This window comes from Oryctolagus cuniculus, chromosome X (genome assembly GCF_964237555.1).
Source record: "Oryctolagus cuniculus chromosome X, mOryCun1.1, whole genome shotgun sequence".
NCBI lineage: Eukaryota > Metazoa > Chordata > Mammalia > Lagomorpha > Leporidae > Oryctolagus > Oryctolagus cuniculus.
In genome coordinates this window covers 34,141,596-34,169,531 of record NC_091453.1, presented here as the reverse complement: position 1 = coordinate 34,169,531, position 27,936 = coordinate 34,141,596, and the positions used below count along the sequence as shown (strand labels likewise).

Genomic DNA, 27,936 nt, shown 5'->3' with positions numbered 1-27,936 from the left:
AAAGTATTACACTGAGTAACAGAAATCAGATACAAAAGTGCACAAAATGTCTCATTCCACTTGTAAGAACCGCTACAAAAGACAGATACAATGTATAGGAAAGGAAGGCCATCAGTGGTTGCCTGGGGTAGGGGTGGGGTTTGGAATGGGGCACAAAGGAACCCTTTGAGGGTAAAGAATGTCCTGTATCTTGATTGTGGGGGTGGTTACAAGGTTGTATACATTTGTCAGAGCTCACGGAATTCTTTTGTTATAATGGATGCATTGGTATAGAGGTATATATAATAAAGTCCATTCCATTACTAAAGGGCAGGGAAAAAAACCCCTGGCTGAAAATATTTTCCCACAACAGACAACTCCTATGATAATGAAAAACAAAAAACAAAACAAAACAAAACTGCAGGAGATACCATTTCTTACTCTCAGGTCAGTTAGGATTATAATGTATGTTAAGGCTTATTTGAATGTTCCTGGTGTTTCACCACTTCATTCTTTTTTTTAAATATATATTTTTTTTCTCCCTTCGATTCACTGCCATTCTTTCCGGCATTTTAAATTTATTGGGTCATTTACCTAAAATAATATACTACATCACGTTAACAAAATTATCGTCAGATTTAGAAAATAAATTTTAAAAAGGCCAAGGGCTTTAGAAGAGGTGGGATTCCCCCTTTCGGGTCATCCGGAGGAGGGCGGGAACGAAACCGAGACCCTAGCAAAGCTTCCGCTTTCATTTCTATGGTTAAGTCAACCTTTCTCATTAAAGGAGTACCGCGGAAGGGCGATTTTCTGTCGGCAAACACTTCCTTAGCGACGAGTCCACCCCTGAGGCAGGGGTGTCATAATGTCGCACCATAATAGGCAGTCTATGGGAGCTCAAACGACAGATCCTATGGCTTGCATTTTAGTAATACATGAAGTCACAATTCACCTGGCTTGCTAATTTCGTCCTCCTCTTTCCATCGGCAAAACGCCGAACTTCTGAATTACGTTTTTCCCCCTCCATTCCTGGCCAGTGGTTTGGTCAGACCTGAATACTGACAGCAGGCACGAGCTGCGTCTGCGTAGAAAGCTGACGGGGGGGGGTGGGGGGGAGGAACATGGCGCAAGCTCTGTCTGAGGAGGAGTTTCAGCGGATGCAGGTGCCACTCGCTGTGGGAAAGACCACCGGGCTGGGCGAGCGGGGGCGGGGTAGCGAGCGGTCATGCCACCGCCTCTGACGAGTTGGTTGGGATGGACTCTTGAGTCTAAAGAATTGGGCTGGAGATGGGAAACTGAGGCGCTGAGTGGTGAAAACTGTTGGAATCCGAGATTCTGTAGGGCTTTGAAGATTGGATTCTGTTAGCTTTCTGGGCAGGGGAGAACGTCCTTGAATAGACATTACCTTACTCAGACCTGGGGGTGGGGCGAGACCTTTGGGCTCATGCGGGGGACACCATCGGTGGTAATAATGCTGGGCTTTGCGGGAAGGAGATTCTGACAGGGCGAAACCATTTTGTGTGGAGAGGAAGGAAGCCGGCGTTGGGCCGTTTGCGTCATTGTGGGGGGAGCCCAGGAGAGGGCAATACCATTAGATGGTGGGAGGTGAAAAGTTTGTGGAAGATACCATTATGAGATGCGTTTCTGTGAGGCAGAGATCACTGATGAGGTGAATCCTAACAGGAGGCGGTACTGTTGCATGATTAGAAATGATCTCATAATCCCTGTAGGGGGCAGGACCAGAGAGGGTGGGTGAAAGTAATACTTGGGACAGCATGCAGGGGAGATCACAGAGATTTTGGGAGGTAATCTGGGTATTCTTGTCACTTGGTTCTTTTCCAGCCATGGGGATATTTGGAGAGGGGATGGTCATAGTATTCCACCATAAGTGGACCCTTGTTGAGAGTTGCTCACTGTGGGGAACTCTGAGAGGGAGAACCCCTGAGTGGGGTCCTGTAGGGGAAAGAGATGAACTCTTGAGTGAGGTTTGGTCGTTCTATTGGTTCTTGAATAAGGGAATCCAGTTGTCCCCTGTGTGAGGGACAGTGGAGATGGATGGAAGGGTGAACTATTTGACCATGAATGGGGAAGAACAGTGTAACCTGTGCAAGGAATTCTAAGTGAGCAGGAGAAAGCCACCTGGCCCACCTAAGACCTTGTAAGGAGAGACTCTGAAGGGTGAAGAGCCTTCCCTTTGGATCGTGACTTGGAGCAATCTTGAGCGGGGAGGGGGCACCCTTGATTTAGAAAGACTGAGCCCACTGGGCTGTGTATAAGGGAAAACTGTTGGCTCTATAGGGGGAGGGACTCCAAGGCTGTGCAAAGGATGTTCCAATTGGACTAGGACTTGGAGAGACAAGTCATTGGGTCTTGGAGAGGACAGGAGTAGGAAAGATCTTGTAGAGGCTAAGCCAGTAGGGGTTGGGGGAGGGGGGCAGTGGGGGAGTGGAGGATGGTACCATAAGAGGGAGAAGGTCCTGGTAGAGTATGGGACAGTGAGTTGCTTTGGGAAGAACCAGCCTTGGGTCTAGAGGGTTGGTAGACAGGAGTGCGCTGTATGAAAAGACCCTTACTTCACTGTCCCTAAATTTTTGAAGAGGCTCTGGACATGTTTTCAGAGTTTTGCAGATGGAAGACCCTGGGAAGCCTCCTGACTCAGTGAAAGCTGGGGAGGAGAATACCAGACCCTCTTCTGCCCTCCTGGGCCTCTGGGTGGGATGAGGAGGATGGACTACACTCAACCCCTGACAGTCTTCAGCTAGGAGGAGGAGGAACTTTATCCTGTGGGCATGGATAACCATGGGACGCACCCAAACAAGAGCCTGCTCTGATCAGTACTCTGGGATGGCCTGAGTGCCAAGTGGATTGAAATGGGGGAGATGGAGGAGTGCAAATGGCTAGGGTTATAAGTGGAGCTAGAGGAGGTGAGACAGGGGCTGAGGGCCTGGAAGCTCAGTGAGGATGCAGTATGCATAGGTCTTAACGAGTAGCTAAAGAGGCACATGGAGGGACTGGGGCTTAGGAGCTTGGTTCACTCATGGTGGGGCTAGGGGTGGTTTCCTGACCATGTCTTTCCCCTTTCCTACTTCCCCTAAAGGCCCAGCTCCTGGAGCTTCGGACTAACAACTACCAGCTTTCAGATGAACTTCGCAAAAATGGTGTTGGTGAGCCAAAAGGGTCTCATTGGGTGGTGGGGGACTGGAGTGGCTTTGGGGGATGGATGCCAAGGTTTCCGCCCCCAGAGGCCTGGCAGGAAGACCTTTCAGCTTCTTGCCATTGTTTGAAACTGAGATTCTCTGCTTTCCTTATACCAGAACTCGCCAGTCTTCGACAGAAGGTCGCCTACCTGGATAAGGAGTTCAGCAAAGCTCAGAAGGTACCTCCTTCTACCTACCCATCCATTCACCCATGCTTCCCTCTATCCATATCACTCATTCACCTACCTGGTGAGCCCCTACAGTGAACCAGACCTAATGTCACATGCTGCTTCCATGTACTCATTTAAAGAATTTGCGTGGAAGTCTCTTGAATTTGCTAATTTTACCTAATCCTGCTTAATTTAGTGATTCATTTTAATTTACTCTTAATTCATTTCCAGTTTCAATTACATACTCATTCTCATTCACTAGCTTTTAATTAAATACTCAAATCTGTCAGGAAATCTGCCTTGACTGTGTTACCATCCTCCACTCACACTGTTGCTTTGTGCTCTTGCCTGTCATCCTTGTCATTGTTCTGTTGGTAAAATGAGGCCGAACCCATCTCTCATAGTCTCTAAAGATGAGATAGACTATAACCTGCTATGGCCCCTCAAGATATTCAAGGTCCTCCTTTGTCTCCTTCTTTTATAGTTCATGCTTGATAAATAGTTGTTGGATGAAGATTGCAGAATGCAGAGCATCAGGCAGTCAGGAAGCAGAGCTTCTCTTTGGTAGGGTGCTGGTTCCCCAAACCTGGCAATTCCCTGCACTGCCCATCGAGGGCATGGCAGTTTCTACATTGTATGGGAGGGATCCACAGAGATGTGTTTGGACAGATGTAGCAATGAAGTCACAATTTTTGAGTCTGGAGATTGAGCTCATAGAAGGTTAAATAAGGAACACCCCTTTCCTACATACATACATACACACACACACACACACACACACGCACACACCAGCCTAAGAACTTAGAGGAAAAGATGATATCTGTGTGTTGTAGTACCAAGGCAGAATTCTCATTCTTTCACTTATTCATTCTATCATTCCTGTAGGTTCCAAATTGATATAGAAAGTTCTGGGGTTGAAGATCCTCCTATTCCACAGCCCTTATCATTGCCCCACCCCCTTTGCACTTGCCACCATTGTCTCCATACTCTAGTGGATGGGTACATCTCTGTTCACTTTAACTCTCTTCTCCCACTTCAGGCACTGAGCAAGAGCAAGAAAGCTCAGGTAAGGGAACCCATGGAGGGTGAGTATGTCTGGGAAGCTGTGTGTTAGTGGAGATATTTCTGCATGTTGGGCTCTCCTTGTACTGACCTTTCTTTCTCTCAGTGTATCCTTGAATCTGTGACTAACAGTCATGCGTTTGTTTTCCTATGTTGGTCTTGTACCCCGCTTCTCTGTGTCTCTATACTTCTCCATTTCTCTGTCTTCATCCTTTTTTTCTGAGGTGCCCTCTGCCCCATCTCTCTGTCCTCCTGTCCCTCTCTCTCTAACTCTTGTTTTTCTCTCCAACCTTCTTTGACTTCTCTCCTCCACCCATTCCTATCTCTGTCATTTCTCTTTTCTTTTTTTCCTTATTTCCTTTCTTTCCCTCCCTCCCTTCCTCTCTTTCCTCCTCTCCTTCCTTCCTTCTCTCTCTCTCTTTGCTTCCATCTCCCCGTTCCTCTATCCTTCCTGACTTGTTTCTTTCCCTGAGCCTCCCTCTGTTCTGTTTTCTTCTTGTTGATCTTTCTGTTCTTGCCTTTATTTCTCTTTTCCCCTTCCAATGACTCTCCTTTTCTGTCCCTGTTCCCCCGTCTCTCTTTACCTCCTCTCCCCATCATGATTTCCCCATCTTTACCCCACTCTCTCCCTTCCTTTCTCTCCCTCTCCATCTCTCTCTCATCTTTCTTATTTTCCCTCCTCTCTACTCCCCACGTCTCTCTCCCCCATCACTCGTTCTCATTTTATCTCTAATTTATCACCTCATTCCCTTTACCCTATGTTTTCTCCCCATGCCATTTTCTCTCCCTCTCTTTCTTTGTCCTACCCCCATCCTTTCTGCCCCTGATGGATTCCTGGCCCATGTCTGCCACTGCAGGAGGTCGAGGTACTGCTGAGTGAAAATGAGATGTTGCAGGCAAAGCTGCACAGCCAGGAGGAGGACTTCCGCTTGCAGAACAGCACACTCATGGCCGAGTTCAGCAAGGTGCTGGTGCCCAGGAGAGCCCCAGGGGAAAGGCAGGGTGGGGAAAGCAGCAAAGGGTGGTTGGACAGGGTCTGGCATTGGAGCACTGTCCTTGGTGCTGAAATAGGTCCTGGACTGCTGCTGGGGGGCAATGATTTGACAGAAGGGCTTACTCACTGTGCTGAAATCAGGAGGCTTCCAGCCCTGAAGTCAACTGGTTCCTGGCCAAGTCATTTCTTTTCTTTGGGCTTCAAGTCTCCCCATGTATAATTGGGGTCAATGCTATGGAACTCTAGGGTATTGAGGGATTTAGGTAATGCTTAATATGGGATGGAAAGGTGTTCAAGCTACTTCCCTTTTCCTTGCCTTCCCTTTGTCTGACATGAGCCTGGGGTTCATTCTAGATTGACTAATTCTATCTCCTCACTGATTTTAGTGTACTGTTTTTAAAAATACTGGGTAGTTGGAAACATTAACTGTTGTTCCCTATTTGTCTTCTGTACCTTTGGTTAACAACTTACTAAGTTTTTAGTGTGTATTTTTAAAGATTTCTTTATTTGAAAGGTGGAGTGAGAGAGAGGTACAGAAATATATCTCCCACCATTCCTCAAATGGTCTCATCAACCAGGTATAGGCCAGGCCAAAGCCAAGAACTAGAAACTCCATACTGATCTCTCATATGCATGGCAGTGGCCTGAGTATGAGGGGCATCTTCCAGTGCCTCCCCAGGAACATTAGTAGGAAGCTAAATCAGAAGTAGAGGACTCAGGCCGGCGCCGCGGCTCACTAGGCTAATCCTCCGCCTAGCGGCGCCGGCACACCGGGTTCTAGTCCCGGTCAGGGCGCCGGATTCTGTCCTGGTTGCCCCTCTTCCAGGCCAGCCCTCTGCTGTGGCCAGGGAGTGCAATGGAGGATGGCCCAGGTGCTTGGGCCCTGCACCCCATGGGAGACCAGGAAAAGCACCTGGCTCCTGGCTCCTGGCTCCTGCCATCGGATCAGCGCGGTGCGCCGGCTGCAGCGCGCCGGCCGCGGCGGCCATTGGAGGGTGAACCAACGGCAAAGGAAGACCTTTCTTTCTGTCTCTCTCTCTCACTGTCCACTCTGCCTGTAAAAAAAAAAAAAAAAAAAAAAAAAGAAGTAGAGGACTCAGTACTTGAACTGGCACTCTGATATGGGATGCCAGCATTGTCAGCTAAGGCTTAAATCACTGCATCACAATGCTGACCCCTTAGTGTAGGGGTGGGGAGCATCCAGCCCACGGGCCATATGAGGCCTGTGAAATCATTTGGTCTGGCCCTGCCAAGGCAACCACAGGTGGGACTTGAAATTCAATAACTTGGGGCTGGCACTGTGGCATAGAGGATTAAGCCACTATCTGCAGCACTGACATCCCATATGGGCACTAGTTCAAGTCCTGGTTCTTCCACTTCTAAGCTAGTTCCATGCTAATGTGCCTGGGAAAGCAACAGATGCTGTCCCAGGTCCTTGGGCCCCTGCACCCACATAGGAGAGCTGGAAAAAGCTCCTGGCTCCTGGCTTTGGTCTGGCTCAGCCCTGGCCATTGTGGCCATCTGGGGAGTGAATCAGCAGATGGAAGATCTCTCTCTGTCTTTCCCTCTCTCTCTCTCTCTCTCTCTAATTCTTTCTAAATAAATATATATATATTTTTAAAAAAAGAAATTCAATAACTCTATAACAGGCTAATTTTTAAGTTGATAATTTTGTGTGAACCATAAATGATATTATAATTATCTAAATGATCCTTGGCAGAAAAAAGGTTACCTAACCTTAGTGTGTTTTTTTTTAAGTTTTTTTATCTTTTTGAGAATCAGAGTCACACAGAGGCAAGTTAGTGGAGAGAGAGAGAATCTTCCATCTTTGGTTCACCCCCCAAATGGCAGCAATGGCCAGGTCTTGGCCAGCCTGAAGCTAGGAGCCAGAAGCTTCCTCCAGGTTTCCCACATGGGTGCAGGGGCCCAAGGACTTGGCCCATATCCTGCTGCTTTCTCAGGCACATTAGCAGGGAGCTGGATTTGAAGTAGAACAGCCAGGAAGCGACCTGGCAGCCACATGGGATGCCGGTGCTGTAGGCTGTGTTAGCCTGCTGAGCCATATGTTGGCCCCTGCTTAGTGTGTTTTAAGGAAGAAATTCCCTTGGGAGCAAAAATGGTGTTTCTAAGTCCACCTAAGAAGATAGTGCTTAAGACCTTGGAGCTGGCGCTGTGGTGTAGTGGGTAAAGCTGCCACCTGCAGTGCTGGCATCCCATAGGACACTGGTTCGAGTCCCAGCTGCTCCACTTCACATCCAGCTCTCTGCTGTGGTCTGGGAAAGCAGTAGAAGATGGCCCAAGTCCTTGGGCCCCTGCACCCATGTGGGAGACCAGGAAGAAGCTCCTGGCTCCAGCCATTGTGGCTATCTGGGGAGTGAACCAGCAGATGGAATACCTCTCTCTCTTTTTCTCCCTCGCTCTCCCTTTCCCTCTCCCTCTCTCTCTCCTTGCCTCTGCCTCTCTGAAACTCTACCTTCAAATAAATAAATTCATTTTTTAAAAAAGACCTTAAAAAAAACAAAACAAAAGGGGCTTATATGTGACACATGGTGTTAAGCTTCAGGTTGCAACTCTGGCATTCCATGTGGGAACCAAGGTTCTATTCTTGGCTGCTCTGCTTCTGATGCAGCTCTCTGATAATGTGCCTGGGATGGCAGCAGAAGATAGTCCAAATACTTGGGCCCCTGCCACCCACAAGGGGGACTTAGATGAAGTTCTGGGTCCCTGGCTTTGCAGCCCAGGCCATTGCAGCCATTTGGGGAGTGAACTAGCAAATAGACAATCTTGTCTTCTCTCCATCTATCCCTTTCTGACACTCTACCTTTCAAATAAGTAACTGTGTAAATCTTTAACAAGAAAAAAAAAATCAAAGATAATCTTTAAGCAGGTATAATACCAGGAGAGGCAGTTGAGCAAGCAGTAGTTTTTGTAAGGACTCTGGGGCCAGAAGGCCTGGATTGGAAGTTCTTGGCTGTACCATCTACTACCTTGAAACCTTGGACTTGTACCACGTGCCAGTTTCTTACACTACCTGCCTGTATCATGGTTCCCAAACATTTAAAATGGAAATGCTGACAGTCACAAGGTGTACCTCACCGGCCTTTCACAAGGATTAAATTGGTTAATGTATGTAAGTCACATAGAACAGGGTCTTGGCACAGTCTCAGCTGTGGACAGGCTAGCTACTAATCATCTCCTATCAATCTTCTATTAATTTATTTTCCATCTATAATATTTCTTGACTTTTAAAAAGTTTTGTATGTATCCCCGGTTGCCTCAATCCTCATCACCTGCCACCTGCTCTATTTCCACAGTCTTTTCATTGCTAGTTTCCTCTATTGGTCCATGCCACAGAGATGGTTCTGACCTTCAGGTCTGACTATATCATTCCTTTCATTTTTATCTATTTGTTTATTTCTATTTTATGAGAGAGATCTCCCATCCTCTGGTTTACTTCTTAAATGGCCACAACAGGCAGGGCTGGGCCAGGCCAATGCTGGAGTCTGGGACTCAATCCCAGTATGCACGTTAGCAGGAAGCTAGAATTGGAAACCAAGCTAAGGGTTGGACCCAGGCTGGCTAAGCCAAACATCTGCCTCCACATCACTCTATTAAACAGTGTCCTCCAGTGGGGCCCCACCCTGTGTTCAGAGCCCCGGATGCTCACATAACTACTGGTTTCAGCAACCGACTTCTCACTGCTTCTTGTGTCCAGCCTTTGTGGTACCGTGAGACAGAGGCAGGCATTTGTCCATAAATTCAGCTCCAATTTCCTTGCACCCTGGGTCAGGCACTGTCTTCCTAGTCCCCTTCTCCCTTCCAAGAGCTAGATGTGCTCACAGAAATCCCTGGGCTCAAAGCTTGCCTCAATCCTTTGTTTACAAAGATGGTTCAACTCAATTGTTCTTTCAACAAAGAGTTACTGAGAACCCTGTGTGTGCCCTATGTTATGGCTATACATTTATGAGCAACACAGAGTGGTCCCCACTTTTGGGTTGCTTATATTCTGGGGGTGGAACAAAGAGGATAACCCACTGAACAAACAATAGTAGTGATAGCTGACTTTTTTTAAAAGAAGATTTATTTATTTATTTGAAAGTCAAAGTTACACAGAGAGAAGGAGAGACAGAGAAAGAGAGGTCTTCCATCCATTGGTTCGCTCTGCAATTGTCTGCAACAGCTGGAGCTGGGCCGACCCGAAACCAGGAGCCAGGAGCTTTTTCCAGGTCTCCCATGCAAGTGCAGGGGCCTAAGGACTTGGGCCATCTTCTACTGCTTTCCCAGGCCATAGCAGAGAGCTGGATTGGAAGTGGAGCAGCTGGGACTTGAACCAGAGCCCATATAGGATGCTGGCACTGCGGGCAGTGGTTTTACCCACTACACCACAGCGGTGGCCCCAAGAACTGCTACTTTAGTGGTGACATCTGAGCAGAGCACTGAAGGATGCAGATAAACCAATCATGTGAAGATCTAAATCAAAGAAATAGTATTCCGGGTAGAAAAGAAATGAAGCAATACAAAAAAAATTATGGGCCTCAGTATTGTCACCTAAAAGTGGTGACAAGGGACCACGTCAGAACTGCTGTGAGAGCTGTCCATTAGCCACGTGTTGAGCATACAGCAGATGTAGGCAGCGTTGGTCCTGGAAGTGTCCTGAAACTTACCTGTAAATGCCTGAGCCGAGAAGGAACTTTCCTTGGGCCTGGGACCCAGGACACAGAAGGCTTCACAGAAGAGTGGCTCTGGGGCTATCCATGGTCCTGACAGCTTCCAGAGGTGCCAGTATCTTGGGTTGCATGGTGAGGTTGGGAGAAGACAAGGGAAAAAAATTGTTCGCAGTACCCTCATCCTCTTTTTTATTTATTTTAATGTTTTGTTTATTTTTATTTACTTGAAAGTCAGAGAGATAGAGATCTTCCATCTACTGTCTGTTCTCCAAATGCCTGCAACAGCCAGGGCTGGGCCAGACTAAAACCATGGCCAGGAACTCCACACTGATCTGCCACATGGGTGGCAGGACCCAAGTACTTGAGCCATCTTCTGCTGCCTCCTTGGGTGTGCATTAGCAGGAAACTGGTTTGGAAGTGGATGTGGGACTTGATCCCAGGCACACTGATAATTGGATGCAGGCTTTCCCAAATAGCAGGTTAATCCACTGCACCACAAGACCAGCCCCTTTATTTTTATTTGTTTGAAAGGCAGACACACACACACACACACACACACACACACACAGCAAGCTCTTCATTTGCTGATTCACCCCCCAAATACCCACAACAGCCTTGACTGGGCCAGGCAAAAGCTGGGAGCCAGGAAATCAACCCATGTGTCTCACATAGGTGTCAGTGACCATGTATTTGAGTCACCTGCTGCCTCCCAGGGTGCGTGTTATTTGGAAGCAGAGCTGGGAGTCGAACCCAGGCACTCCAATATGGGATGTGTGTATCCCAAGTGATGTCTTAATTGCCACACCAAATGCCTGCCCTCTGTTTCTTATCCTCTTTGATGCTTCCATTTTTTAAAAGATTTATTTGTTTATTTGAAAGACAAGAGTTACAGAGAAAGAGTGGGAGGGAGAAACAGAGAGAGAGATCTTCCATCAGCTGATTCGCTCCCCAAGTGGCCCCAATAACCCAACATGGGCTAATCCAAAACCAGGAGCCTGGAGCTTCCTCTGTGTCTCTCATGTGGGTGCAGGGATCCTCTACTGCTTTCCCAGGCTCATTATCAGGGAGCTGGATGGGAAGTGGAGTAGCCGGGACTTGAACCGGCGCCTATATGGGATGCTGGTGCTGCATGCAGTGGTTTTACCTGTGACGCCACAGCACTGGCCCCTTGACACTGCAGTTTCACAGACCTGCAGCATTATTTAGCATCCCTTCCTCAATATCCTTATGTGTAAAATGTGAGAGCACCTACACCCTAGGGGTGTTTTGAGAATTTAAGGAATTGTGGAGTGCATGGCCCAGTGCTGTTTTTGTTTCACTCAATGTTGTTCTGATCTGCTGCTGCTGCTGCCGCTTCTCTACTTCTCTCTTCCTCTGCTCAGCTCTGCAGCCAGTTGGAACAGCTGGAGCGGGAGAACCAGAAACTGAAGGATGGGTCTGCTGGAGCAGTGGCTGCCCAAGTGGAGCCCCATGTGGATGGGGAGCTGCTCCGGCTGCAGGCAGAGAACACAGCATTGCAGAAGAACGTGGCAGGTACTGGGGGGCCCTCCTGGGGGTGGCGGCCTTGGAATTTGAGTAGAGCAAGGAAAGGTATTGTCCTCTTAAGGGAGTGAGAGGGGCTTCAGGATGAGGTTTGGCCCTGCCACCAGTGTGTGGTTCTGGACAAGTCATTCCACATCTCTTAGCCAAAGCTCCCTTATCTACAAACATGTCTGCCACCTGGAAGAGGGCAGTAAACATAGGGGGTAACCTGCATTTAGTTCAACATCTGGTACCTGGAAAATGTTAGAGAAGACCAACTTGAACACTGAAAAGGACGTACTTGCTAAGTGGAGAAAATGAATGAAGGAACAGTGTGAAAATTGTGAGCCTAGATCATAAGTGGAGTTTGGAAGGAAAGCTGAGTAGGAAGTCCATGGTGTGTGAACCTTGGAGAGCAGCTGGGGCTGGTATGTTGTTGGCTGCTTGTTCAATGACCAGGAGGGAGACTATAGAATGTGGATAGGAAGTTAGAGGAGGGATTCAGCTGTAAGTCGTAGGTGCAGCATGATGGACATGGCCTTGGAGGGCTCTTAGTGGAGGCTGGAAGATCAAGAAGAGGGATTGGGAAACCAGGTTGCATTAATAAGATCTCAGTGGTTGGTAGTGTTTAAAATACTTGTGAGAGGTGAGGACAGGGCTGAAGCTTCATTTGATAGGCTGTGGTCATTTGGAAGGGTCAGAGGCCACTTCTCCCTCTAGTTGAGGCATGGCAAGGACTTCAAGGATGACCTCATCCAGCATATGTCCCTGTTCTACTCAACAGCCCTGCAGGAGCGCTATGAGAAAGAGGCCGGGAAGACCTCAGCTGTCGTTGGGGGTCAGGGAGACCCCTCAGGGGGCCTGGCCCCCACACCATTGGCAGAGGTGGAGTTGAAGTGGGAAATGGAGAAAGAGGAAAAGAGATTACTCTGGGAACAGCTGCAAGGCTTGGAGGTGAATCTAGTTTTGTTGAGATTGGGATGCCTGGAGGCGGCAGGAACCCTGGCTCCGCCCATGGGTCTATGGAGATGTCTGTGACATCATCATCTCATGGACTGACACGGCGGGGGAGGCAGGAGGATGGGGAGGCAGAGGCCTTCTCCCCTCCTTGATGACAGCAACCCCATTTTTCCTTCCCTGCAGAGCTCAAAACAAGCTGAGACATCCAGGCTGCAAGAGGAACTCGCTAAGGTGGGGCTTCTGGGTGCTTCCTTGATCTTTGCCACACTCCACTCCCCACCTTCCAGGGCAAAAGGGGCATTGTGTCCTCTCCAAGCCTCAGCTTCATCACCTGTGAAATGGGAAGACCCACACTTAGGTCTCTGCTGTTTTCAGTATGGAATGGGTTCATGCGGTCCCACCGTATCTTGTACATCGCAGAATCCACCCCTTCTGTCTCCTCCTTATCTGCTCATTTGTTCATTCATTCATCCAGCCAAGCATTCATAGATTCCTGATCCTTAGGACCTGGAAACCCAGTGGTGAGACAGCAGATCATGATCTTGGGTTCACCCAAGCCTCGCCGTTCTGTGACATGGCCGTTGGCCACTATTTTGGGCTTTAGAGCCTGTGGGGTCCAGGTGGAGATATTATTGTACTTGTTGACCAGCTAGGACTCAGTTTGTCCATTTGTAAAACCAGTAGTACTCACTTCTTGGGGCTGTTCTGAGCACTCCATGAGATAACATGAATAAATCCTGGCTTCCAGAAAGGCCTGAGTAACAGGTATCTATAAATATTACGTCTTTTTCTGTGTTTAATATTATTCTTACTGTTGTCTCTTGTCCATATCCCCTACACTCCCCAGCTCTCCGAGAAACTGAAAAAGAAACAAGAAAGGTAATTTTCCTTTTTTCAGGGGCTTTGAGGGACAAGGTGGGGGGTTTGACTTGTGGGGCTGACCCATCTGTGTTTGTCTTTCCTGGCCAGTTTTTGCCGTCTGCAGACAGAAAAGGAAACACTATTCAACGACAGCAGGTAACTGCCGGGTTGGGGGCCTGAGGACAGCGCCCAGCAGAGTTACCTGAAGGCCACAGGGCCTGAGCTAGGAGACAGCCTCAAGCCATGCCCAATATGCTCCCTTCCTGTCACCCCCAGGAACAAGATTGAGGAGTTACAACAGCGGAAGGAAGCGGATCTCAAAGCCCAGTTGGCTCGTACCCAGAAGCTACAGCAGGAACTTGAGGCTGCCAATCAGGCAAGTGGGGCTGGGGTCTGAGATCCCTGGGGTAGAGACCAGGGCTGGGTGTCTGGGGAGGTCTGAGGTCCCTGGAGGCCAGTTCAGGCGTCTGATAGTTCCTGTGTTAGAACTACAGGGACCAGGTATTTCCTAGCCCCCTGTCCCCCACCAGGAGCTAGGGGAGCAGGGAGTGAGGGAGTCCTGAGAGCCCTAGGAGTAGGGCTAGGAGTCTGCATGAATCAGAGACTCAGGGATGGAGGACTTGAAGGAGTGTGGGCCACAAATTTGTGTGAATCTGAAACTCCTGGCCTTGGAGACAGGAGGGTGGCACTGGGGGCTGGGACGAGGAATTGCGACTCTGAATTCCCTGGAGACTGGGTGACTTCAAGGCCTTTGAGGGTCTGCAGTTGTCAGTGAATTTCAGACTCCCAGGGGCTGAATAGATATATGATTTTCAAGGGTAAAACAGTCGGGGATGCAGGCTGAGTGCATTTGAAATTCTGAGGGTCTGTGGACTGGTTTGGGACTGAGACACCTAGGAAGTGGAATCACATGGGCGGTGTGGTTCTGAACCCCTGGAGGCTGGGAACCAAAAGCTGAAAGTGGGGGGGCGGCGACAGCAGAAGTCTAGGTGGGTTTGAGGCTCCTGAGGTTTAGGGGCTGGGATGGCCTTAAAGCCTCTGGGTTTCTTCCTCAAAGGGACAAGTCTGAGGTCCCTTGAAATGGAGGATATAGTGGCTTGTGGGCCTAGCACCCCTAGAATTAAAAACATGGGGGTTGGTGCAGGAGTCTGGAGAAAGCTGAACCCCCTCCCCCACCCAAGAGCTGGTGTTTGGCTGGGTCTGACTATCCCGAGACTGGGGACCAGGGTGACAGATGGGAGGGTCAGTCTGAGAGCTTACTAGAAGCAAGAGACTAGGAGATTGTATGAATTTGAGACTTTCGGGTTCTGGCCCAATAAGCTTGGGTAGATCTGAGACTCTTGTGAGCTAGGGACATGGAGGTTGAGTGTGTCTGAAAGCCCCAGTGGTTGGGATCAGGAGTCTGGGCAAAGCTGTAGTCTGTAGATATTGACTGCATCTGGGATCCCTGGGGGCTGAATGTGTCTGAGAATCATAGGCCCCTTGAGCTGGAGTCTGGGGAGTGTGAGGCCTCTTAGGGATGAGGGCTGAGTGAGCTGGAACACCACCCCACCCCACCCCCCACCGCCGCTGCAGGAGCTAAGGCCAGGAGCTCAGGTGTGTCTGAGATGCCTGGAGACTGGGACAGAACAGAGGGGACACATGTGTCAGAGGCCCCTGGGGGCTAATGACCTGGAGTCCAGGTGAACCTGAGCTTTCTGATGGTTGTGTTGTCTGAGACCCACAGGAACTAGAGACGTGCTGTTAGGTGGTCAAAGAGGGAGTCTGTGTGGCTTATACATACAACAAGGGGAGCTGAGATCTGGAATGGGCTCCCCTGACCTGTTCCCCACAGAGCTTGGCAGAGCTAAGAGATCAGCGGCAGGGGGAGCGACTGGAGCATGCAGCAGCTTTGCGAGCCTTGCAAGATCAGGTACGTTGTACTAGGTGGGCTTGGGGAGATGGGATTGAATGAGGGCAGCCTGAGTGGGCCCACACAAGCAGGCAAGGCTCTGGGTGGGTGGGTGGGGTCCTGCTTCCCCTACTCTGGGGTATGTGTGTGTATGTGCGTGTGTATGTGTGTCTGGCTGTCTCCCTGTCTCTCTTTTTTCTTGGCTGCAAGTACGTTCTGTCCTCCTGTTCTGGACCCGCTCTCACCTGTTGTGGGGCTGGGCCAGGTGTCCATCCAGAGTGCAGATGCGCAGGAACAAGTGGAAGGGCTTTTGGCTGAGAACAATGCCTTGAGGACTAGCCTGGCTGCCCTGGAGCAGGTACAGGACACCTGGGAACCTTTGCTGATCCTTCCCCAGTTCTCCGGACTCCCTCTGCTTCTGATCCACACCGGGGCAGGGTGGTCTGGACCCCGTGCTGCTCCCCTGCCGCTGTTTCTGTTTCTCCTTTCTGTTGGCTTCCAGTCCTCTCCTCTCTGGCCATCCATCCCTGCTTCCCTGGCATTCATGTTTTTCTCCAGTAAAGTGCATGAAATGGACTAAGCTTAAGTGGCCATTGAATGAATCCTCTTTAGCACGCTCGCTCTCTCTCTCTCTCTCTCTCTCTGCATGGAGCCACCACCCAGATTAAGATACAGAGCATTTTCAGTAGCTTAGATGGTCCTCTTTACCCCTTCCCAGTCAGTTCTCCCCCAAAAGTAACCATTATTCTGATGTCTGGCAACCTAGATTCATTTCACTTGTTCTTTAACTTCATATAAATGGAATTAGAAACTCTCTCTCTGGCTTCTTTCTGGCAGCATTATGTCTATGAGATTTATCCATGTGTAGCTATCTAGTCTTTTTTTTAAGAAAAATATTTATTTATTTGAAAAGCAGAGTTGCAGAAGGAGAGAGAGAGAGAGAGAGAGGTCTTCCATCTGCTAGTTCACTTCCCAGATGGCTGCAATGGCTGGAGCTGCACCAATCCGAAGCCAGGAGCCAGGAGCTTCATCCTGGTCTCCCACTTGAGTGCAGGGGCCCAAGTACCTGGGCCATCCTCTGCTGCTTTCCCAGGCACATTAGCAGAGAGCTGGATTGAAAGTGGGGCAGCCGGGACTCAAACCAACACTCATATGAGATGCTGCCGCTGCAGGCCATGGTTTAACCTACTATGTCACAACTTTGGCCCCACCATCTGTTCTTTTACCACTGTGTAATATTCCATTGTATGAATAGACCACATTTATTCATTTCCCTTCTCATTACTGCCACTTTCTCCAGATCCAAACAGCAAAGACCCAGGAACTGAATATGCTCCGGGAACAGACCACCAGTCTGGCAGCTGAATTGCAGCAGCGGCTGGACGAGTATGAGGACCTCATGGGACAAAAAGATGACCTCAACTCCCAGCTCCAGGTGACACCTCTGCCTCTGGCCCATCTTCCAGTTCCTGAGTCACCTCACTGGAGTCCCCCAGGAAGGGCAGAGGGGAGACTGTGGGTTCAGGAGGATGCAGTCGGGCTCCCTAACTTGTTAGCATATATATGTCCTGGGATACGTCATTTCACTTCTGTGAGGCTGAGCTTCAATGAGTTAAGATATCCATTCAGATTCCATAATATAGAGGAGCCAGGAGCTTCTTCTGGCCTCCCACGTGGGTGCAGGGGCCCAAGGACTTGGGCCATCTTCTACTGCTTTCCCAGGCCACAGCACAGAGCTGGATTGGAAGTGGAGCAGCCGGGACTTGAACCGGTGCCCATATGGGATGCCAACAATGCAAGCGGCTGCCTTACCCATATACCACAGTGCCAGCCCCTCCAATTCTTTAAATAAAATAAAATCTGGACTATATGAAGGTATTTCAAAAAGTTCATGAAAACTAAATTAAAAGATAACATTATTGTAGTGTAAAAATTTTGAAATCCACACATAGTTTTGTAATAATATGCATTTTCCACAAACTTTTTGGAGACTCTTCATATATAATGAGATTTTTGAAGGTGGGACTCAACTCTGAACATAAAATTAATTCATGTTTCATATATATATATATATGTAAACATAGCTAGAAGATAATTTTATAAATATTTTAGTGTGCCTGTACTTTTTAATAAGGATTTATTTATTTATTTGAAAACAGAGTTACAGAGACAGGCAGAAACAGAGATCTTGCATCTGCTGGGTCACTCCTCAAGTAGCCGCAATAGCCAGGGCTGAGATAGGCTAAAGCCAGGACCCAGGACCCAGGAGCTTCATCTGGGTTTCCTATGTGGGTGGCAGGGGTCCAAGTACCTGGGCCATCCTATCTTGCTCTCTCAGGCACATTAGCAGGGAGCTGGATCAGAAGTGGGGCACCCAGGACTTGAACAGGTGCTCATATGGGATGCTGGTGCTGCAGGCAGCATTTTTATTTATTTTAAAATTTTTTATGTGTTTGAAAGGCAGAGTTACAGAGATTGGAGGAGAGACAGAGTGAGAGAGAGATCTTCCATTTGCTGGTTCATTCCCCAAATGGCTGCAATGACTGGGGCTGGGCCAGGCTGAAGCTAGAAGCCTGGAGCTTCTTCTAGGTCTATCACATGGGTGTAGGGGCCCAAGGACTTGGGCCACTTTCTGCTGCTTTCCCAGGCACATTAGCAGGGAGCTGGATTGGAAGTGGAGCAGCCGGGTCTTGAAAGGTGCCCATATGGGATGCTAGCACCGCAGGAGGAGGCTTAACCTGCTACGCCACAATGCCAGTCCTGCCACCTGCATTTTGATGGTGACTTGTTACATGAACTCAGGTGTGGAATTTTCCACCTGCAGGCATCATGTCAGCACTCACAAAGTTTTAAAGTTTGGAGCATTTCATATTTTTTAAAGAAGCTTTTTTTTTTTTTTTTTTTTTTTTTTTTTTTTTGGACAGGCAGAGTGGACAGTGAGAGAGAGACAGAGAGAATATTTTTTTGTATTTGAAAGGCAGAGTGACACCCCAAATGAGATGCCCATGTTGCAGATGGCAGCTTTACTCCCTACAGCACAACACCAGCCCCAAGCTTGCCACTTTGAATGCCAGCATCTTATATTGGGAGCACTGGTTCAAGTCCCATCTGCTCCACTTCTGATCCAGCTCCCTGCTAATGTACCTGGGAAAGCAGCAGAAGATGGCTCAAGTGCTTGTGCCCCTGCCACCCACATGGGAGACCTGGATGGAGTTCCTGGCGCCTGGCTTCAGCCTGACCAGCCCTAGCCACTGCAGCCATTGGGAAAGTGAACCAGCAGATGGAAAATCAATTCCCTCTCTCTCTCTTTCTCTCTCCCTCCCTCCCTCTATGTAATTCTGCCTTTCAAACAAATAAACCTTTTTTAAAAAGAAATTACATGACCACAATGAACTGGGAGGGATGGAGAGAAACATTTGCTAGGCAACCACGTGCCCAATCACAAATTCTGCAGTTAAGAAAGTCGGAGTGGGGGGGAACGGGTACTGGGTAGCAATTACCAGTGTGTGTCCTATTTCTCAGCCAGAGCTTGATCTCATAGCACCTACTTTCCAGGGAGAAGGGAGATGTCTATCTGAAGTGTCTGGGGTGACTAGCACCCACTGAGAGCTGTTTATCAACCTTTCCCCCTGCATTCCTGCATTAGGAGTCATTGCGGGCCAACAGTCGGCTGCTGGAGCAGCTGCAAGAAATTGGGCAGGAGAAGGAGCAGTTATCGCAGGAACTCCAGGAGGCTCGGAAGGTGGGGCAATGTAGGGGGAGGGGTGAAGTCTAGCTGGACGGGAGGGGTGATACATGGCCAAAGCCATGGGAAGGGGAAAGGGAGGGGGAAGGGGAAGGCAGTTGACTAGTTCCATGGCTGGCCAGTTTCTTGGCCTGATCCCTGAGAATGGAAGAGAAAGAAAGTGGCCAGTCCCATGAGGATGGGTGAGTGACTGAGACAGCTGGATGGAGATGGGGAGGGGATGGGGTTCGGGAAGTTCCTTGGGCATGGGAGAGGGTGGTTGACCTCTCTGGGCGTTGGGGGCACAGGAGGTTGATTGCCATCCTCTTGGTCCCCAGAGTGCCGAGAAGCGCAAGGCCATGCTGGATGAGCTAGCCATGGAGACGCTGCAGGAGAAGTCTCAGCACAAGGAGGAGCTGGGAGCAGTCCGACTCCGGCATGAGAAGGAGGTGCTGGGGGTACGGGCTCGCTACGAGCGTGAGCTCCGGGAGCTTCATGAAGACAAGAAGCGGCAGGAGGAAGAGCTCCGGGGGCAGATCCGTGAGGAGAAGGTGGGTGGGCCGACAGCAGTGCCCTTCCTCCTCTAAACCCTGGGGACCCCAGCATTGCTACTGGGCTAGTGGATGGTTGTGTGCAAGGTACCTGGTTCCTCTGTCTGCCTGGCCTGTGACTGACTGTCACCTCCCAGGCCCGAACACGGGAACTGGAGACTCTGCAGCAGACAGTAGAGGAACTTCAAGCTCAGGTCCACTCCATGGATGGCGCCAAGGGCTGGTTTGAACGGCGCTTGAAGGAAGCCGAGGTGAGTTTGTGGTTCCGGGTAAGGTGCAGAGTCTGATTGGAGGCATCCAGGCCAAACCAGGAGAGCAGGAGTGGCCCTGGAACTTTCGGAGAAGTTCTGGACTTGTGGGTATCTCCAGAACACCCCTAGCTCAACCGTGGTGCTCCGGAGGGATCAGAGAAGGCCAACAGCTCGGGCCGCAGGTCAGGTGTGCAGGGCCACCCTGCCTTTGTGCAGATTTTAAAAGGCACCTCTTCTTCCTGAACGTGTACTTCCATCGGGAAAGTATTGCACTACACACGCGGGGTTTATTCCAGTAAGAACCTTCATTGCCCTTTCAGGTGAAACTCAAGATAGAACATAAGAGGCAGTTAGTTGCTTGCCTGGGTTTGAATCCTGGCTGGGCAACTTTCTAGCTGTGTGCCCTTTGGCAAGTTGTCTAACCTCTCTGGCCCGTTTCCACTGTCAAGTAGAAAGGGGATAATAATACCTACTCTCTAGGTATCAGAGGAGGATTATAGAGAATGAGTTAGTACTTGTAAAACCCTTCCAACATTCCTGGCATGTAGTAAATGCGTGCTGTTAGGTTTTGTTAAACAAAAAAACATGAAAGCAAATCTAGAACTAGGGTGTGCATGGTACAGCCCATGGGCCTGTGGGTGTTGCCTGCAGGGGCTTCTTTTCTGCATAGCCCAGGGTCCCCAGGTCACCCCCGGGCAGGTGCGGTATCTGCTGGGGGATTGCTGCCAGACCTGGGACTTATGTTACAGGAGTCCCTGCAGCAGCAGCAGCAGGAGCAAGAAGACGTTTTGCGGCAGTGTCGGGAGCAGCACGCTGCTGAGCTGAAGGTGGCTCTCATGTGACGGTGGTCCTCTCTGGGGAGGCGTGGTGGGCCTTCGTGGGAGGACGGTGGCTTCCCAAGCTGAGGCTGAGCTTCTATCTGCCTTGTAGGGCAAGGAGGAGGAGCTGCAGGCTGTGCAGGATCAGCTCCAGCAGGTCCAAGAGGAGCGGGACGAGCACCTGAAGACCATCAGCAGCCTGAAGCAGGTCAGTGGTCGCTCCGTGGCTGCAGACACTCCCCCACCCAGCCACCCACCCACCCAGCCACTCCAGCACCCACCAGGCTTCTTTGCTCTACCCCACAGGAGGTGAAGGACACGGTGGACGGGCAGCGGATCTTGGAGAAGAAGGGCAGCGCTGCGGTAAGATGAGGCATCCTAGCGCGGCACCGCTGGCCTGCAGCCCCCCCCGCCCCCGCCTGTGGGCCCACTGGCCTCAGTCCTCCTCTCCCCCTGCCCTCACACACAGCTCAAGGACCTCAAGCGGCAGCTGCACCTGGAGCGGAAACGGGCCGATAAGCTGCAGGAGCGCCTGCAAGACATCCTCACCAATAGCAAGAACCGTTCAGGTGAGGGACCAGGACAGGCTGGGGAGCCGTGGCGCGGCCCAGCAGGGCGCAGGTCCTTCCTGCATGTCCCTCGGGCCTGCTCTCCTATGTCCTGTCCCTCCTGAACTCCATTTCCCTTTTACCTTTTTTCGGTCTTTTTTCTGTGCCCCCATCTTTTTGCTGTGTCTCCTATTTCCGTCTCTCTGGGCTTTTCTATCTGGCTCATTTTGTTCTCTCACTTTCCTCTGGATCTGCCTGTGTCTCCTTGCTTTCTTTCCCTAGTTCTCTTCTTTTTCCTCTTCCTATTTCTTCTCTCTTTCCTCTTATCCCCCCACTCTCTGCCTCTGTTCTCTCATTCTGTCTTCTGTTGCTCACTCTCTCGGTCTCCCCACTCCCCACTCCCACACCTCACTTGATGTTTCTAAATCCATTGCATCCATTCTCTCATTCCATCGATCCCCAGCCTCAAGCCCAGGGTCCCTGATATGAAACTTCCGGAGTGGCTGCCCTCAAGGAGCTCCCAGTTGAGCTAGGGAGACCCTCACAGACACGCAGGCAGCAAAGACACAAGTGGCACTTCAGTTGCTTCATGCTTGGTTTTACATGGGGCAGGCCTCAAAGTCCATGCACATAAAGCAAAGAGGCAGATCACACAGAGAAAACTTGCTTGCTCGTCCCCTGACTTGGGGAACCCATGGAGCCCCACTCAGCACCCCTGCCCTTGCTGGGGAGCCCTTGACGTGTGGTCTTGACTCCCTCCCCACCGCCCAGAGGCAGCCACAAGAGCAGCGGCACAAGCTCAGTGCCTGGGTTTTAAGTGACGTGGCGAAACAGATGGATCTCCTACCAAATCAACTTCCCTGTGAGGCACTGTCTCCCGAAGTAACCTCTCTTTACGAAGCATGAGTTCTGTTTCTGTTTTGTTAGGGATTCATGTCAGCATCGCAGAACCGATGAGAATGGCGTACCGTACATTCTCCTGGTCCATTAGATGAAATAGAGAGTTGCCCGCATAGCTGCGGGAGCCGGCTGCCATCTTTTCTCTCTTCCTGCTCTGACTCGCTCTCGTGTCCTTGTCTAGGCTCTCTGGTTCTCTGGCCTTTTCTCTTTGCACATGAGTGTGCCTCGTGCCCTCTGCAGATGTCGGTCTGCCTTTTTCCATCACCACCCCCACCCCTGCCGCCCCCAAGTCTGAGTGTGTTTGCCGCTCAAGGCCTTCTTTCTGCTGGCTTCTTCAGCTTTGCTCTCCTCTGTTGGCTGTTTGCCTAAAGAGGCACCTTTTCTGTTTCTGTCTCTCCCTGTCCTGCTGCCTGCTTCTGCCTTGCCGCATGCCCGAGTGTCTCTTGCCTCTTTCCATCTCTGTCAAATCTATTTCTGCCTCTTCTTCTTCCTGCCAGTTGTGGCTCTGGGACCCGAGGGGATTGGGGCTCAGGTTTCTCTTCCCTCCACTGCCCAGGCCTTGAGGAGCTGGTTCTCTCTGAGATGAACTCACCAAGCCGGACCCAGACCGGGGACAGCAGTAGCATCTCCTCCTTCAGCTACCGGGAGATCTTGCGGGAGAAGGAAAGCTCGGCTGTTCCAGCCAGGGTAAGGGGCAAGGAAGAGCATACAGCCCCGGCTTCTCCCACCCAATTTCTAGGACCCCCTTTTCTCCTCACCTACTGCCGTCTCCTACTCTGAGCCCAGGACATGCATTTTCTTGTTAGCTTTGCCCCAAGCTTACCAACTTGGATTCAGATTGCCACATGGGGGGAGGAGCTAGTCATTTGCTCGCTCTGCCCCCGTTTCGCCATCTGGGAGCTAATTGCACTTTTCCTGGCACTGTAATGTGGCTCATAGTAGGTACGCTATCCATGTAGAAGGTCCCTTTTTCCAAGTTACAGTCACCACTCACTATTATTGCCATCTGTCATGGCAGTTTCTTTGCCAGCCACTTTTCTTACAAACATTGTTCTTTTTATAAAGGTTTATTTATACAATTTTTAATCTACTTGAAAATCAGAGTCACACACACACACACACACAGCACTTCTATCTATTGGTTTACACTCCCCAAATGCCTGCAACAAGCAGGACTGGACCAGGCTGAAGCCAGGAGCCCAGAACTCCATTTGGAACTCCCACGTGGGTAGTAGCAGGGCCCAAGTACTTGAGTCATCATTTGCTGCCTCCCAGGCTACATCAGCTGGAAGCTGGACTGGACGCAGAATAGCCAGGACTCGAACTAGCACTCCGACATGGGATGTGAGCATCCCCAGCAGCACCCTCACCCACTGCACCACAATGCCTGCTCCTTGCAAATAACATTTTTTATTCTATCAATAGTCCATGTGCATTACAGAAAGATTTTTTTAAAACTACAAGATTTTTAGAAAATCTTAAATAGCAAAAAAAAAAAAAAAAAAAAATCACATTTTCACCATCCAGAACTCAGTGTTATAAATTCTTAGTTCATACCCTTCAATATCTCACTCCCTCTTAAACCTAAATGAGGAGGCTGGCATTGTGGCACAGTGGGTTAAATCACTGCCTGTGATGCTGGCATCCCATGGGCGCTGGTTTGTGTCCTGGCTGCTCCACTTCCAATCCAGCTCTCTGATTATGTGCCTGGGAAAGCAGCAGAAGATGGCCCATATGTTTGGGCCCCTGCACCCATGTGGAAGACCCGGAAGAAGTTCCTGGATCCTGGCCTCCGCCTGGCCCAGCCCTTGCCATTGTGGCCATTTGGGAAGTGAACCAGCGGATGACAGATCTCTGCCTCTATCTCTCCTTCTCTCTCTGTAACTCTGTATTTCAAATAAATAAATAAATACATCTTTAAAAAAAAAACCCTAAATGAGATTATGAGTAACCTGTTTTTGTTTAGCTGATCTTTCTACCTTCCCAACTTGGTAAATCTTCATCTCATCTAGTACTTTGAACTTAATCAGATTACTCTTTTTGGCCCCAAAATCTCCTTTACTGCTGGTTTTATGGACACCAGTACCCAGTTTCAGAGCACATGTTGTGTGTGGTTGTTCTGTATCCTTTAAGTCTCTCTAAGTCTAGCCCCTCTTTTCCTGATGTCAACTTTGTTGAAGATGTCACCTCTTGGATTCTTCTGCTGACTTCTTAGTGTGGTTGTTTTTAGCTGGCTCTTCTCTCTCCTAGTTTTCCTGTCAGCTAGAAGTTGGATCTCAACTCTGTGGGATTGCCCTTCATTCTCTCAATAAAGCTCTGATGTGTGTGTGTGTGTGTGTGGTGGGGGGAGTTACTATCAGGCAGCTCTGGGCCAAAAGGGACCCAGTGTTACCAAGGGCGCCAAGACAGGGCCCACGGCCTCCCACCCACCTCTGCCTGGTTCTCTCCTCCTGTTTGGAGTGGGCAGTGCTAAGCCTGGCTTCTCCCCTCTTCTTTCCTGCAGTCCTTATCCAGCAGCCCGCAGGCCCAGCCCCCTCGGCCAGCAGAGCTGTCAGATGAGGAAGTGGCTGAGCTTTTTCAGCGGCTGGCAGAGACCCAGCAGGAGAAATGGATGCTGGAGGAGAAGGTACCGTCTGCCTGCCTGCTTATCTCCACTTGAAGTGCCCTGGGAGAGGCTGAGGCTGGGGCTGCAGCCGGGTCCCTCCTCAGAGTGGGGAACAACATCTGCAGTTGAGGGGTCTGAGATGGGCCGGGCCATCTTGCAGGTGAAGCACCTGGAGGTAAGCAGCGCCTCCATGGCAGAGGATCTCTGCCGGAAGAGCGCCATCATCGAGACCTACGTCATGGACAGCCGCATCGGTCAGTGCTCCCTCCCGTGCCCTCACCCCTGGGCCAGCCTTCACCTGCCCCTCCTTCTCCATGGTCCTGTGCGACAGCGTCTCATGGCGTGGAATTCAGCAAGGCTCCTGATGAAGCCATAACCCAACCTGTGAAGGGGACAGCAGGAAGTTCTGTCTCTTTACCTTGCCTCCTCCCTCCGCTCCGTGCCCCTCATTCACTGGTGTGTTTCTCTGTCTCCGCCCTTCCCTTTCTCCTTTCTTCTCCCTGTGGTTCAGTTCTTTCTCTCTCTTTCCCCTCTCCCTCTCCCCTATCTCTCTCCCTCCCTCCCTCCCTCCTTTTTCTGCCCCTTCCTTCATCTTCTCTGTCTGTACTGTTCTAGTTCCAAATATCTTCAGTCTCTTTATCTGTATCCACTTTTAGGTCCTTACCTCTTTCTCTCCATCCTCTTTCTTCCTCGCTTTGCCCCGCCCCTCTCTTCCTCTCTTCTCTCCCTCCCATCTCCCACCTTCTCTCTTCTTTCCTCTCCCCTCCCCATTTCTCATCTTGCTGCTCCTCGCTCCTGTCTGTCAAACCGTCTCCCTCTCTCCCTGATTTTCCCTAACTAGAATACTGCTAGCTAACCTGGATGAAGGGTTTACTGTGTGCTCAGTGATTCCTATGCAGTCACAGCATTTTTTCTAGCTCTGTGACTGAGCCCCATCTCTCTGGGTCGCACGGCTAGTAAGTAACAGAGCTGTGCTCTACACCACAGAGCCCCTGTCCCTCTATAACATGGCTTCTCCCCAGCCCTCTGTTCCCTCCTCTTCGCCTCTGGCTCTGCCGAGGGGCTGCTTCTCAGCTTGGGCCCTTGCAGATGTGTCCGTGGCAGCAGGCCACACAGACCGCAGCGGGCTGGGCAGTGTCCTGCGAGACCTGGTGAAGCCAGGCGACGAGAACCTCCGGGAGATGAACAAGAAGCTGCAGAACATGCTGGAGGAGCAGCTCACCAAGAATATGCACTTGCACAAGGCAAGTGTGGCCCAGCAGCCTAGCCCTCTGCCCATCTATGCCCCTCTAGCCAGTGTAGCTCCTGCGTCCTCTGCCAGTCCTCCCAGCCAGCCCCCTTGCCCATTCATCAGCCATCCCGTCATGCTTTCATCCATGTTCCGTTCTCCTGTCAACTTAATATCACTTTAGTCTTTCGCTCGTCCCTCTCTCCTTCCATCCACCCACTCATCCATTCATACACCTTTCACCTGACTATTTACCTATGAGTCCATAGACTCACCCTACTGTTCACTCTTTGAGTCATCTCCCCCATGTCTTCCTACCTATTTCTTGACATCTCTGTTACATCAGTCACTCCTGGTCTCACCTTTCAGTGCCCACCCCCCCTTCAGCCACCTGCCCGTCCTTTGCCATCCTTTGGCTCCCCACCCATGCCCACACTGTCCAGCTCAGCGCCCCCCCCTACACTGCTGGGGGCTCTGTGAGCATCTCTGACTACCTTCCCATACCAGGCCAGACCCACCTGGGCACTGAGGAATAGGGTGAGAAGGAAATCACCCTCAGGCTTGTTGAGGGAGCCATCCCTGCCCTCTTCTCTCACTTCTGATGGCTTGTTTGTTTCTTAGGACATGGAAGTTCTGTCCCAGGAAATTGTGCGGCTCAGCAAGGAGTGCGTGGGGTCCCCTGACCCAGACTTAGAGCCGGGAGAAACCAGCTAAAAAGATCTGCAGGCTACACCCCCCTCCCCCCTCCCCACAGGATGCCCTTCCCTTGGGCTGTGGTGGAAAAATGGGGACTGGCAAGAAAATCAAATAGTTTGGGAGACTGGACATTAAAGGGGCTAGAGGCCTGACAGCTGGTGTTAATGACCCTGTCTCGAGGCAGAAGCCTGTGGAGAGTGGGGTCCTGAGGGAAGGGGCAGGGATTTCTCCTTCTTAGCCCTGGCTCCCAGGCGCTTCTGCCTTCATCTCTGCATGAGCTCTCCCTCCCAGAGACCAACTCTTTTTTATTTTATTTTATTTTTTAATTTATGTCTGGAAGCCTGGCTACTCTGCATTTGGGATCGGGGATGTTGGGTGGGGGCGCGGTCCATGTTCAGCGTTCTAGCAACATGTGTGTGTGTGTGTGTAAAGGCTGTGCAGCCAAAATACCATCTGGCCAGACGGGCCCACCCACTGACTGTCTGATCTCGTTCTTTTCAACCAGGAGGAGTATGCGGGCCGGGGTGGGGGAAATGTCACAGCACTGGGATGGGGAGGGCAGTCTCTGGTTGCAACCTTACTCTCCTTCTCCCACCCTGTATGTATTTACTGTGGACCAACCTCTGAAACTGAGCAGAGGAGAAATATCTGCAGATGTGTATGTGGGTGGATATGTATGGAGTTGTGCATGTAGAGGAGGCGTCAGATGGGAAGGAGGATGGGCAAATAAACAGAAGGTTGCATGGACTGATGATGGATAGATTGGGAACTAAATGGACGGATGGATAGGTGGCTGAATGAATAAATGGAGATGTAAGTGGACAAATGGGTGGGTGAATTAGTAAGTGGATGGACAGGTAGCGAGAAATGGACGCATTGATGGGGAAAGTGGATGGATGAGCTCATGAACAGGAAGTTAAAGAGTGGCTGCATAAAAGATGGGTGGATGGACAGATGAGTGGAGAACGGATACATACAGATGGTGAATGGGTAGGTGGACGAGGTGAGCATACAAATGGACGAGTTGGGTGGAGTAATGACTAAATGGACAGATGGGTGGGTGGAAGGATGAGTAGAGTGATTATGTGGATGGGAGCATGGGTGGGTGGGTGGAGGGATGAAGACATGGACATGGCAGGATTGTGGTAAGTGAGCAAATGGAAGATTACATGGGCGTGTGAACTGATGGAAAGGCCCGAGCACCACCCACCTTTCAGTACTTGAGATTAGGCATCCTCTGTGTCATCCCTGTCACAGCACTTCGTGTAATACCCTAGGATGACACTGTCAAGATAGGACAGTTGAGGGAACAA

At 50.3% G+C, this 27,936-nt stretch overlaps 1 protein-coding gene across 3 annotated transcripts; it reads left to right on the top strand.

Moving 5' to 3' along the window:
- The first annotated feature begins 1,062 nt into the window (after nt 1–1,062).
- GRIPAP1 (GRIP1 associated protein 1) lies at nt 1,063–27,098 on the top strand. 3 transcript variants are annotated; one of them, XM_070067040.1, is made up of 26 exons: nt 1,065–1,142; nt 3,077–3,143; nt 3,294–3,355; nt 4,386–4,412; nt 5,266–5,373; nt 11,452–11,602; nt 12,375–12,544; nt 12,734–12,781; nt 13,398–13,429; nt 13,520–13,567; nt 13,688–13,787; nt 15,246–15,323; nt 15,568–15,660; nt 16,603–16,737; nt 18,949–19,044; nt 19,365–19,577; nt 19,715–19,828; nt 20,578–20,655; nt 20,759–20,854; nt 20,953–21,009; nt 21,116–21,215; nt 22,651–22,781; nt 24,598–24,720; nt 24,860–24,953; nt 25,789–25,943; nt 26,549–27,098. In XM_070067040.1, the coding sequence occupies exons 1-26, from the start codon at nt 1,101–1,103 to the stop codon at nt 26,639–26,641; spliced, it is 2,511 nt and encodes an 836-aa protein (XP_069923141.1). In that variant the 5' UTR covers nt 1,065–1,100; the 3' UTR covers nt 26,642–27,098. The 3 variants fall into 3 exon arrangements, with proteins under 3 accessions (XP_069923143.1, XP_069923141.1, XP_069923142.1); XM_070067042.1 differs by lacking the exon at nt 5,266–5,373 and having other exon boundaries at nt 1,063–1,142; XM_070067041.1 differs by lacking the exon at nt 15,568–15,660.
- Nucleotides 27,099–27,936: the final 838 nt, after the last annotated feature.